This window comes from Podarcis cretensis (assembly GCF_951804945.1).
Source record: "Podarcis cretensis genome assembly, chromosome: 18".
In the NCBI taxonomy this organism is placed as follows: domain Eukaryota; kingdom Metazoa; phylum Chordata; class Lepidosauria; order Squamata; family Lacertidae; genus Podarcis; species Podarcis cretensis.
Window position 1 is genome coordinate 3,318,604 of NC_137188.1, and position 13,483 is coordinate 3,332,086.

The window sequence follows — 13,483 nt, forward strand, 5'->3', positions numbered from 1 at the left end:
AGCAACGAGAGCTCACGCTGTTGTGGGGATTCGAACTGCCGACCTTCTTGATTGGCAAGCCCTCGGCTCAGTGGTTTAGACCACAATGCCACCTGCATCCCATATTCCCCCCTTTAGGTGTCTGCTAAAGGTTATATCATCATTTATCTCCTTGGCTTGGGGATCACATAGCTCCACACCCTCCAATATTTCTCCAATGAAAATAGGGATGGCTGGTCGCCGAAGAATTGATGCTTTTGAATTATGGTGCTGAAGGAGACTCTTGAGAGTCCCATGGACTGCAAGAAGATCAAACCTCTCCATTCTCAAGGAAATCAGCCCTGAGTGCTCACTGGAAGGACAGATTGTGAAGCTGAGGCTCCAAGACTTTGGCCACCTCATGAGAAGAGAAGACTCCCTGGAAAAGACCCTGATGCTGGGAAAGATGGAGGGCGCAAGGAGAAGGGGACGACAGAGGACGAGATGGTGGGACAGTGTTCTTGAAGCTACCAGCATGAGTTTGACCAAACTGTGGGAGGCAGTGGAAGACAGGAGTGCCTGGCATGCTCTGGTCCAGGGGGTCACGAAGAGTTGGACATGACTAAACGACTAAACAACAACAAGGAAAAACTGGACATTCCGGGATCAAAGAACTGGGGCGGCTTCTGTAAATCCAGAAGTGTCCCTGGGAAACAGGGTCTGCCACTGAGCTTCACAGTCATATGGGTCTGCCCCTCCTACTCCATCACTCTAACCACTGCACCACACTCTCCTGGCCTTGTGAGTTCAGGCTCTCGACCTGCAGTTCTGGACAGCGTGTGTCTTGGCCTGGGATCCCAGGTTTCCGTCTCCAAGCCTAGAAGTCTGGTTTTCCGGCCCTGACCACATTGTGATCAGGAGCGAGGATGGTGTGAGGAACACCTCTGGTTTCCGGTGGGCTGCGAAAGACGGATGCCACTGCTGTGCCGTGACAAGGCTTCCTCTGGCGCAAGCAGCAAGCGCACGGCTGCAAGCCACAAACCTCTGCTATTATTAACAGACTGACTTGACAACAGGTACGTCCTTTGTTTTGACAGCCACACAAGCCAAACTGTTTCACACCTTACAACCAGAATCTCATGCTGCACACTCTGCTTCGTGACTCCAATTTGGTGGCCGGGGCGACCCGGTCAGATGGGCGGGGTACAAATAATAAAATTATTTTTAAATATATATATATATATTATTGAATCTGTCGAATTCACAACTTCTGAAACCTGCGAACAACTAGCCAAGCTGTTGGTGGAAGAAGATTGGAAAAAATTCAGAGTTTATCTTAAAAAATATTGCAAAATTAAGGATTGTTAGAAAGATGTTGGGAAAAGAAAATTATGTGGTTTTAGTAGAAATGACATAAAGGATTAAGTAAAAATGAGTTGGTGAAAGAGAGAATGTAAAATTATGGTATATTAAGACAAATTATTAAGATAAGAATAAGGTTGGAAGGATTTGCTGAAATAACAAATTGAATTAGAATACAAAAATGGGAGGTGTGAGGAGGTCAAGGAAATAAGTGAATGTAAGCAAGTGATGTACAGGTTTGACTTGTTTTTATGGTTTTTGATGATGTTTTTTTTAAATATATGTATTGTTTTTTCTTTTTTTCATTGATTGTTATTATTTTCTTTTTTCTTTCTGTAATCTTTAAAACCTTAATAAAAAAATTAATTAAAAACATCTAGCCAAGCTGAATGCTGGGCGATTCATGGACAGAAAGAATAATAGAATCAAAGAATTGTAGAGTTGGAAGGGACATCCAGGGGTCATCCAGTCTAGCCCCCTGCAATGCAGGTGTTTCAGCTATAGCATCCCCCAGACTCATTTTTGAGAGAACATGCTTTGGATCCAGCAGCACAAAAGTCTTGTGATGTGAAATGTGTCACGTGGAAAGGCTGACAATGTAAAACAGAAAATTTAAGCCATTTGTGCTACATCTGGATGATAATGTGGACTAGATCGAGAGAGAAATAAAATATATGCTCATTCCTTCTTTCACACACTTTCTCTTTCCCTGAGATGTTAAGTTCTGCACTTAAGCAGGAAGAACCAGGTGCAGAGATATAGGATGGGGGACAGCTGGCTTACTAGTAGTACCTGTGAAAAGGTACCTGTGGTCTTGGGATCTTAGTGGACCACAAACTGAACATGAGTCCACAGGGTGATTCAGCAGCATAAAAGGCTAATGCTATTCTAGGCTGCACCAATAGCAGTTGACTGTTCTGATCAACGGAAGTAATAAAAAGGTAAAGGGACCCCTGACCATTAGATCCAGTCGTGGCCGACTCTGGGGTTGCAGCGCTCATCTCGCTTTACTGGCTGAGGGAGCCGGCGTACAGCTTCCGGGTCATGTGGCCAGCAGGACTAAGCCGCTTCTGGCGAACCAGAGCAGCACACGGAAACGCCATTTACCTTCCCGCCGAAGTGGTACCTATTTATCTACTTGCACTTTGATGTGCTTTCGAACTGCTAGGTTGGCAGGAGCAGGGACTGAGCAACGGGAGCTCACCCCGTCATTGCAGGGATTCAAACTGCCGACCTTCTAATCGGCAAGCCCAAGGCTCTGTGGTTTAACCCACAGTGCCACCTGCATCCCTCATAAGGGAAGTAATAGTACCACTCTATTCTGCCTTGCTCAGACCACTTTCTGTCAGAGTTGGGAGGGTGGCCACCACCCTCCGGTGTCACAGTCCTGTGGCAAGAAGGCCGGTGGGTCTCCTCCACCGGGGGGGGGGGCGGTTATTCATAAAGCCCTGCTAAGCGTGCCTCATCTGCTAAGCTCAACAACTTTGAGGGTGTCAGGAATGTTGCTTTTTGAAATATGGCAAGCCTAACTGTGTTCAGTTCTAGGCATCACAATTTAAGAAGGATGTTGATAAGCTGGAACATGTGCAGACGAGGACAACCAATATGACCAAGGGTCTGGAAACCAAGCCCTATGAGGAACGGTCATAGAATCATAGAATCGTAGAGTTGGAAGAGACCACCAGGGCCATCGAGTCCAACCCCCTGCCAAGCAGGAAACACCATCAGAGCACTCCTGACATATGGTTGTCAAGCCTCTGCTTAAAGACCTCCAAAGAAGGAGACTCCACCACACTCCTGGGCAGCAAATTCCACTGTTGAACAGCTCTTACTGTCAGGAAGTTCTTCCTAATGTTTAGGTGGAATCTTCTTTCTTGTAGTTTGGAACCATTGCTCCGTGTCCGCTTCTCTGGAGCAGCAGAAAACAACCTTTCTCCCTCCTCTATGTGACATCCTTTTATATATTTGAACATGGCTATGTACATCTTTCTATGTACATCATTTGTGGTCACCTGGGGGAGAAATCTGGGCGGGACTTGGGGGCCGATTTGCCCTGTTCCCCCAAACACGTCAGCTGCTGGGAAGGAACGATGCCTGGAACAAAACCCACGAAAGGCGAATGGCAGTTACCTAGAAGAGGTGCCTTATCGCCACGAACTAATTGACCTTTCTCCATGGAAACGTCAATCTCACTATTGCCAGAGCAAACCACAGATTGTTTTGTCAATCTCTTACTGATACCTAAGTTCCGGTAACTGGCGTGGGAGAAGAGGAAATCGTTGGGGGTTATGAAATGAGGCTGGTGCTTGGAAGATCTAACAGGTCGATAAATTCCACTTTATCAAAGAACAAGGACACACAGAGAGAGTGCATGGCAGCGAAACATTCAGCTAACTTGCAACCCACGATGGCGGGTTAAATATCTGCAGATTAGTTAGGTTGTTGCCCACTAAATTGCACATTAGGGATCATTAGCAAATAAAACTGCTGGCATAATAACCCAGGCTGAGACCACAGTTGAAATATTGTGTGCAAAACGGCTGCAAGTATGATGTTTGCCCAGAGATGGAAAGATGACAAGATGCCTACAAAGGCAGACTGGCAGATGAAACTACTAGATTACGCAGAGATGGCAAGATTGACCGGGAAACTTAGAAATCTGGAGGACCGAAACTTCAGCAGAGATTGGGATAAATATAGATTGTACTTGCAAAAACACTGTGAACACTTGAACTCCCTGACAGCCTTTAAATAACACCTGCAATGTTACAAAGGCTTTGGAAACAACGGAGAACTGAAATTTGGATGAATTATAATATGCAGTTGATATAGGTATTTTAAGAATCCATGGAGGGGAGGAGGAAAGTCCTAAGATTCGAACATTTCAAGAATGCTAATTGTGTGATTGATTTTGTAAAACCAAATAACAATTATTATTTTTTTAAAAAGAAAGAAATACTGTGCGCAGTTCTGGTCACAAAAATGATCTTGCAGAGCTGGAAACAGTTCAGAAAGGGAAAAAGAATTATTTTCTTTCACTTGTCCCAAATCTCCCAATTTTGTGCTTCCTTTCTGACCCTCAGCTTTTCAAATTCTGAGAGATGGAGTGGGGAGGAATCGGCCGTCTCCTTATCGTGCATAATTTTACAGATCTCAGTTGTATCTCTCCCCTTCCCCCCAACAACTCACCCTTTCTCTAAACAAAAGGGGATTTTTAATTCAGAAAAAAATGGGGTAACGTCATGCATCAGAGAACTAGAAAGAATCCACATCTGGCAATCCATGCGCCACTTTGGTTTCAGATAGTGCCTGGGAAGTCTTAAAAAGCAAGGACACAAATTTTCACAGTCCTCTCCCAGCTACAGTAGCCCGTTTACCAAAAGTAAACTCCGGAAGTGTAGACTCGATTCTGACAAAACTAAGCCTGCTAGAGCAGGGGTCAGCAAACTTTTTCAGCATGGGGCCAGTCCACTGTCCCTCAGACCTTGTAGGGGGCCGAACTATATTTTTGGGGAGATGAACGAATTCCTATGCCCCACAAATACTATCAAATTCGTACTTTCTGAAGCAATACAAGAAGCAAAAGAGGGCTGCCTTTTGAAATTTGCACCAATCTGAATTTTATCAGAAATTTGCACTTACTTGCATTTCCAGAAATGCATATGTTCAGGCAGGGGGAGTCTGTTTTTAAATTAACTTGTTAGTGAAAATAACACACAAGGTCAAAACTGCCCCCGGGCCTTAGGTTGTCTACCGAAGTCCTAGAGCAAAATATACATCAGTATGACACCCCCCCCCAAAGACCATAAAACCTTCATTCCCTCCCCCCTTTAATCATAGATATGAGGCATCCTTAAGACATAACTGGAATTTTAATTACAGTAAAAATCAGGAACCGGGACGGCTTCTGTCAATCTGGGAGTGTCCCTGGAAAATAGGGGCACCTGGAAGGTCAGATATTGCGTTCATTGTGTGTTTTCTCCTGCCTCGGGACCTTAGGGTGAAAGGCAGGTAATAGAATCGTAGAACTGTAGAGTAGCAGGGGACCCCAAGGGCACCTGGAAGGGCAGAGTTCGAATCCCCACTCAGTTCTGACACTCCCTGGGGGACCTTGGGGGAGAGGGGGCGCCTCTCAGCCTGACCTGCCTCTCAGGGTTGTTGTGGGGGTTAAATGACGAGAGGGGAGAACCACCTTGAGCTTCTTGAGGAGAAAGGTGGATATAAATGCAATAAATAAATACCGTATTTTTTGCTCTATAAGACTCACTTTTCCCCTCCTAAAAAGTAAGGGGAAATGTGTGTGCGTCTTATGGAGCGAATGCAGGCTGCGCAGCTATCCCAGAAGCCAGAACAGCAAGAGGGATCGCTGCTTTCGCTGCACAGTGATCCCTCTTGTTCTGGCTTCTGAGATTCAGTATTTTTTTCTTCTTGTTTTCCTCCTCCAAAATCTAGGTGCGGTCTTATGGTCTGGTGCGTGTTATAGAGCGAAAAATACGGTATTCGTTTATACGGAAAACAGAGAGCAGAAGAGGGGTTTATATGACGCAGAACAATTTGAAAAGACCCAGTTCCCTTCTGCTAGCAATAGGAAGCAAGAGTTTAGTTTGGACACCTTTTCACTGCTGAGATAATGAAGTGTTAAGATGAATTAGACTGGGCTGTACAGTGGTACCTTGGGTTACAGATGCTTCAGGTTACAGACACTTCAGATTACAGACTCCACTAACCCAGAAATATTACCTCTGGTTAAGAACTTTGCTTCAGGATGAGAACAGAAATCGTGCTCCGGCGGCGCAGCAGCAGTAGGAGGCCCCATTAGCTAAAGTGGTGCTTCAGGTTAAGAACAGTTTCAGGTTAAGAACGGACCTCCAGAACGAATTAAGTTCTTAACCCAAGGTACCACTGTATTCAGCTAAGGCCAGGGGTCAGCAAACTTTTTCAGCAGGGGGCCGGTCCACTGTCCCTCAAACCTTGTGGGGGGCCGGACTATATTTTGGTAAAAAATAATGAACAAATTCCTATGCCCCACAAATAACCCAGAGATGCAATTTAAATAAAAGGGCACATTCTACTCATGTAAAAACACGCTGATTCCCGGACTGTTGAATAGCATAGAAAAAGATAGGGATATTGGTTATGAGTTTGAAATTTAATAGGGAAAATAAGAAATGCATACTAAGAGATTAGATTGGAAAATTTTCAGACAGGACTGGTGGAAGTAAAAAAAAACTGAATAGGATGTAAAAGTATGTTTAATTGTTGTTGAAAATGGTATGTTAAAAAAAACTAATAAAAATTTATATTAAAAAAACCTGTTGAATAGCAAATGTAACTTTCTATATGGAAAAAGAATTATATATATATAATCTCATATAATAAAAACCAGCACAAGGCAAAATTGTATTTGGGTGGCATTTGTCATTAAATTGGCTGCCCCAAACCCATCAGTCAGCTGCAAAGTCCTCTAAGTATAGCTTTTAAAAACCGATTTGTAATAGATTACATAGAAGCCTCCTCCCAGCCTTGAGCTGTGACTAAGCGGGTAGCTGTTAGCAAGGGAGTTATTTGCGTTAATTTACAGATTGAATATAAATATTTCTGTATAGAACCAAAGGAATATATATAGAGAGAAAGAACCATCCTTTGGCATGCAATGATCATAAAAAATAAAATAGTTTGATAGGCCTACCCTGAGTAGGGCTAATTTCAGCTGTGACTTGATGCATCTATCTCTCTGTTTGCAGATTTAATATAAATGAAAGTGCATAACCAAAGCAATGTATATAATGGGGGGTTGGACTAGATGACCTTTGGGAGTCCCCATCCAACTGTACAATCCTGTGAATCATATGCCATCCTTCGACATTTGTGCCGTGCGAATTTTGGAAGATGGCCGAGTTTCAGTTCGTTCATTGGAAAATGTCAATAGGTAAAGAAAACGACCAAATTATTTATATATATGATGACAGCAGCTAGAATATTGTATGTGGAGGAATGGAAAGAAGAGAAGGTAAATAATAATAATAATAATAATAATAATAATAATAATAATAATAATAATAATAATAAAAAATATAGCGGCTTTTGAAAGCAATGGACTATCAGAAATGGCACAGCTGACCACGAAATTAAGAGATCAAAATGATGAACTTTTCGCAGAAGAATAGAAGCCTCTCATGGACTATTTTTTTAAAAAAATTTACAGTCAAATGAAATCGCGGGCAGGATTCGAGATGAAAGCAGCGGAAGAAAAATAATTGTAATAGAGAAACTTCTTTTGTAAGAGATAAAGATATAATGCAGTAGAAAAGGTTTGAGTAATTGTAGAGGGGAGGAAGTCAATTATGAAACTGCATTTGATTTGAAGGTTATGGTAAAAATGTTTTGGGGAAAATTAATTAAAAGTTATACAGGAAAATGTTGATAGGTCCACCGCTGAGGGCGAACTGACTTTGATTTCTAGCTCATCCTCATGAGGAGGAAGTCCAACTTACCTGCCAACATTTGGAAGATGAGAACAGGGTTCCCGCGATCTTTCTAAGATGAACCCCCCAGTGGGTTGGGGATGTCTAAAGGTCTCAACTCTGTCTGTCTGTCTCCAGTCTAAGAAAAACGGGTGAGCATCTCACAGCTATGTGAAGGAGAGGGAGGGAGGGAGGGAGGGAGGGAAGGGAGGCGGTAAAAAAGGGGCGCAGGTGGAGATCTCATTTCCCTTTTGAACCCGACTCCCCAGATGGAAAGGGGGGGGACAGACCGGGTCAAAGTGGCTGATCCACAGGGCAGCAGGTTTATTTCTAAGATCAGAGGGTGGGAAATGAGTCACTGGGGAAGTTGTGTGTGAAAAAGAGAGAGCGCTAATGATCAGATGAGCGAGGCAGCCTCGCAGGTTGCAAACTTTTCAACCCAACTTTTGCTCCTGCGCCCTGGACCACATGGAATAGGGCATCCCTATTTTCATTGGAGAAATATTGGAGGGTGCTATAAGGGGGGGGGGAACTGCCCCCTTTCCCTTATGGGGCACCCAAGAGCCAGTATAGAGTCCTTAGTTCTCTATCGGAAGGAGAAAAATAACGGAGGCCAACCAGAGAATATTGAGAAGCAAAGCAACTAGTAAGTCTGGTCTTTATTAATCTGTTGCAACACGGTCCTCAGACCCCACACGCAGGAGGGAGGGGGAACCCCGAACAATGGTGCGCAAGCCCTTATATAGACTTTTGAAATTGCCCACCCTGTAGCTCAAGACCACCCCCCGAAACATCACAGAAGGAGGTGGTTTGCAGCAGAAATTTGAGTGTGTTGCTTCTCTCCTGTCTGCCAGGATACCTGATCATGCCTTATCAATTGCCTTTTCTGGGTAGCCTGGTGATTCCTTGGAGATGGTAAATACTTCCTGAATCTCTTACACATATTGATAGTGTGCTCAGCTTAACAAATACTTGCCAGACTGTATTTGAAGGGAGGTGTAAGCCCCTACAGGCCAATTGGAAAGCTTTTCCCAATTCCTTCCTCCTTGCAGAGAAATATTTGCGGTCAATTTGGGAGAGTCCAAATGGCTTCGGGATTGTTCTCCTGTACTATTTCAGACACGTGGTTTATATACTTATGTATGTGTTTGCCTTGTATGTTTATGAACTTTTATTTTTTGTATATAAAACCTTAGAATTCCTATAACAAGGACATGAAGATTCCTTTCATTCATTAATTCATTCATTAATGGATGTCCTATTTAGCAATGGCTGAATTCGAAACTTTTACGTCACAGGAGTTTCTGCGGGCTTTCTGGAACGGAAAAGTAATTTCTGGGGAAGACAGGGGAGTAGTTTCAGAATGAAATGGAAAAGGAGTGGGGTGGGAGGGGACTTAATACGCACAAATTCCACAAAGTTGCACTGGTTTTTGAAATGGAAGAAAGAGAAACAGGACGTAAGGTGGACATCGAAGTCCCCACTGTCTGTTTGCTGGTGAATCAGATCAAGTGTCCATCGGGTTTTCTCTGGTTTAGCACTAAAAGGGACGTTCCTAGGGGGAAAGAGGGGCAAACTGCTTGGAGCCATGCTTCCTAGGCACGCAACATCTGGAAGTGTGAACAAGTCCTAGATAAGATGATTGGGCTATTGTTATTATTAATGCTGTTGTTATTATATTTATATTTATGTGCCACCCATCTGACTGGGTTGCCGCAGCCACTCTGGGCAGCTCCCAACAAAATATTAAAAATGCAATAGAACCTGAGATGGCCATCTGTCATGGATGTTTTAGCTGAGATTCCTAGATGAGTGGGCTAGATGACCACTGGAGTTCTTTCCAATTCTACAATTATGTGGTAAATAATATTTTTATTATTTATACCCTGCCCATCTGGCAGGCTTCCAGCAAAATAAAAAAAATAAAAAAATGTCAAACATTAAAAACTTCCCGATACAGGGCTGCCTTCAGATGTCTTTTAAAAGTTCTATAGGGTTTTTTTTTTTAATCTCCTTGACATCTGACGGGAGGGCGTTCCACAGGGAGGGCGCCACCACCGAGAAGGCCCTCTGCCTGGTTCCCTGTAGCTTCACATTTCGCAAAGAGGGAACCGCCAGAGGGCGCTCGGAGTTGGACCTCAGTGTCTGGGCTGAGCGATAGGGGTGGAGACGCTCCTTCGGGTCTACTGGGCCAAGGCTGTTTAGGACTTTGAATTGTGCTCGGAAATGTACTGAGAGTCAATGTAGTTCCTTTAGGACTGTTGTTATATGGCCCCAACAGCTGCTCCCAGTCACCAGTCTGGCTGCAGCATTCTGGATTATTCGCGGTCCTGAGCCATTTATAATGCATTTGCGGGTGTTATTTTCCACAATGTATTAATTTCTGCGCACATATTCCCCTAATATGCCATTTCTGTCAACGGTGGTGTGTCAGCAAGCCATGCCGCAAAATTTAGATACCTGTGAATTTTGAAAGATTTGCGTGTTCTGGGTCTCAGATTGCTTCCAAAACTGCAAATTCGACAGATTTCTCTTTGGGTGTGAACTGAATCAATCTTTCCCCCCCATCCCTAGACTGGCAACTTATTCAGATTTGCCTTTTTAAAAGACCTTTTTGAATATGCACATTCTGTGATTTATAATGTTCGAGGGTTCTTAAAAGGTAAAGGTACCCCTGCCCGTATGGGCCAGTCATGTCCGACTCTAGGGTTGTGCGCCCATCTCACTCAAGAGGCCGGGGGCCAGCGCTGTCCGGAGACACTTCCGGGTCACGTGGCCAGCGTGACGAAGCTGCTCTGGCGAGCCAGCGCAGCTCACGGAATGCCGTTTACCTTCCCACTATAAAGCGGTACCTATTTATCTACTGCACTTAAGGGTGCTTTCGAAGTGCTAGGTGGGCAGGAGGGCAGGTGGGCAGGAGCTGGGACCGAACGGCGGGAGCTCACTCTGCCGCGGGGATTAGAACCGCCGACCATGCGATCGGCAAGTCCTAGGCCACGGATCCTGCTTGCATGGTGGCCACTGTGAAAATAGGATGCTGGACTGGATGGGCTTGATCCAGCAAGCTCTCACATTCATATTCGCTGAGGGAGGGGGAAGGGAGAGGGAAACCTGGAAATTTGGATCAACAGTTTTACCCACAGTTTTACCCACAGTGCCACCCGCGTCCCTCAAGGGTTCTTACGAAACCATAAATGAGCACTGCCACAATCGCTGCCACCCCCACCTCTGTATTAAACAAACAAGAACATAACTTTACAGTCAGAACCTAAAACATTCACCTGTAACTAAAATACATCAGATCTCTATCTCTCCAGGGCTGGTCACAGAAGACGGCTGCCCGTCCTATCAGAAGTGTTGCGCTTGCCTCTTGCTTTGATCAGAGGTGAGGGCTGGCTGGCCTTCACAAACCCCGCAGGGAGAAAAAAATGGCCGAGTGACCTCAGCCCTTTAAAAAACTCCTTGATTAAACATCTTAGAAGATACAAATGAAAAATTAAATATCCAAGAGGTGAGTTATTAATGTGAGGGAGATCCTTAACTATGCACACAAATAATCTTAATGCTTTCTTCCTCCTTTATATTTCCTTTAGAGGGTTTTCCTTTGCAGGGTTTCGAAGTGAAGAGATTACTCAATGGACTGGTATAGCTCAGTCGGTAGAGCTTGAGGGTCTCACGGTTGGGGGTTCGAGTCCCATGCTAGGCAAAAAGATTCCTGCTTTGCAGGGGTTGAACTAGACGATCCTTGAGATCCCTTCCGACCCTACGGTTCTGTGAGTAGGCAAAGATGGCAGGAATATTAAGAGGTCAAAATGGTGAACTTTTTATAGAAGAATGGAGGCCTCTCTGTTTTGGAGTACAGTCATACCTCGGGTTACAGCCATTTTTTCGGGTTGCACACTATGCCAAAACTGGAAGTACCAGAAAGGGTAACCTCTGGGTTTCAGCGCTTGCGCATGCGCAGAAGCACTAAATCGCGCTTTGCGCATGTGCAGAAGCGCCGAATCACAACCCGCGTGTGCGCAGACATGGCGCTGCGGTTTGCGAACGCTGCGAGTTGCGAACGTGCTTCCCGCACGGATCACGTTCGCAACCTAAGTGTCTAATGTATATTTAAAAGAATGAAAGAAATCGCAGGCGGGATTCAAGATTGGAGCAGCGAAAGAAAAGCGATAAAGTAATTGTATTAGACATTTGAGTTTGATTTATAGTTCAGTAGAAAAGGGTATGAACAGAAACAATTCAGGGGGGAATCAATACATGAAACAATGCAACTATTTAATTTGAAGTCCATTTGGAAAAAGTAGGAAATTCAATAAAAAGTACATTATGTATAACAGATAACTCTTGAACTTGATGGCCTTTGGGGGTCCCTTCCAATGAATTGTATTCTCTGATTCTATGAAGGCTACTAGCCACAATCTCTGGGCTCTGCCTCCGAAATCAGAGGCAGCGATACTTCTGAACAACAGTTGCAGGAAACTGAAGGATGGGTCTTGCGCACGGATCCTGCTTGCATGGTGGCCACTGTGAAAATAGGATGCTGGACTGGATGGGCTTGATCCAGCAGGCTCTCACGTTCATATTCGCTGAGGGAGAGGGAAGGGAGAGGGAAACCTGGAGCCACTACTGAATCTGGATCAACAGTGTGCGGTGTACAAGAGGAGGACCGCCAGTAGGTGGCACCAGAGTCAACGAGAGGCAGAGAAGCTGTGCAAGACCAAGGATGAGGGAGGGAGCGGACAGGCGGGAGGGCTGGTTGCACACAAGAAGGCAGGCAGTTGTGGGCCTGGGCGAGGGCCGACTGAGCTTGGTCTCCACCAACTCTGGATTTGCAGCCGCAGAGAAACAGCGCAGCTTGCAAAGCATCCCTTCCCAAAGGCGGAAAGATGTCTTGGCTCCAGAGGGATTTGGGTGGGTGTCCGGAGCTCAATCAGGTGTAGTTTTCACTTTCTCCTCTTGCCTTTCCTCCGTCCGGGCGGCGATGCTGTAGTAATAGGTGCGGATGAGCGTCTCCACCGTGGAGAAGTCTGGCCGGTCTTCCCACCTGGGAAACGAAGGAGAGAAAATTAAGAAACTTAAGTGGGAGATCTGCATATAACCTTCATATCTGTCAACGAGAAAGGCGCTGGCGTCCTGGGGGCTGGTACTTGCACTGGCCTCTCCCAAGCCTGCAGCAGGGAGTTCCGCAGCTTAACTCCATTCTGCACAAAGAAGCATTCCCCGTCTCAGATATCTGGTGTGGGTATTCCTTGGCTCACAGAGTGATCATTCTGGGATGTTATGGCAGTGGGGAAAGTTGTACTGTAACTTTTGAATATTTTTTTTTTTACTAAAAAAATCCCAGATATTGGCCTGCCATCCCTGTATGGTTTTTGAGAGGGCTCGGCTTATTTAGAGAACTGCAGGAGGGTCTTACTTGAAAGTCCAGCACTGCTGCATCAGCTTGTACATCTCCGGGGGGCATTTTGGGGGGCAATCCATCCTCTTCCCTTCCTCCAGGAAGGTTATCACCTCCGGTCCTTTCATTTTCTAGTGGAATGGTGGTAGAGAAATTGACTGGTTTGTCTTAAGAGCAGAGAATGATAGAATCATAGAGTTGGGTCATCTAGTCATAGCTGTCAACTTTCCCCTTTTCTTGCGAGGAATCCTACTCGGAATAAGGGAATTTCCCTTAAAAAAGGGAAAACGTTGACAGC

At 44.9% G+C, this 13,483-nt stretch overlaps 1 protein-coding gene across 1 annotated transcript in view; it reads right to left on the reverse strand.

The window, feature by feature from the left end:
* Nucleotides 1-12,004: 12,004 nt before the first annotated feature.
* The window catches only part of ZAP70 (zeta chain of T cell receptor associated protein kinase 70), a 30,723-nt gene continuing 29,244 nt past the window's right edge, over nt 12,005-13,483 (reverse strand). Inside the window, exons 12-13 of the mRNA XM_079960663.1 lie at nt 13,204-13,316; nt 12,005-12,831 (exon numbers count right to left, since the gene is read on the reverse strand). Coding sequence (XP_079816789.1) covers nt 12,714-12,831; nt 13,204-13,316 — 231 coding nt within the window. The 3' untranslated portion in view covers nt 12,005-12,713. The remainder of the gene's footprint in view (nt 12,832-13,203; nt 13,317-13,483) is intronic.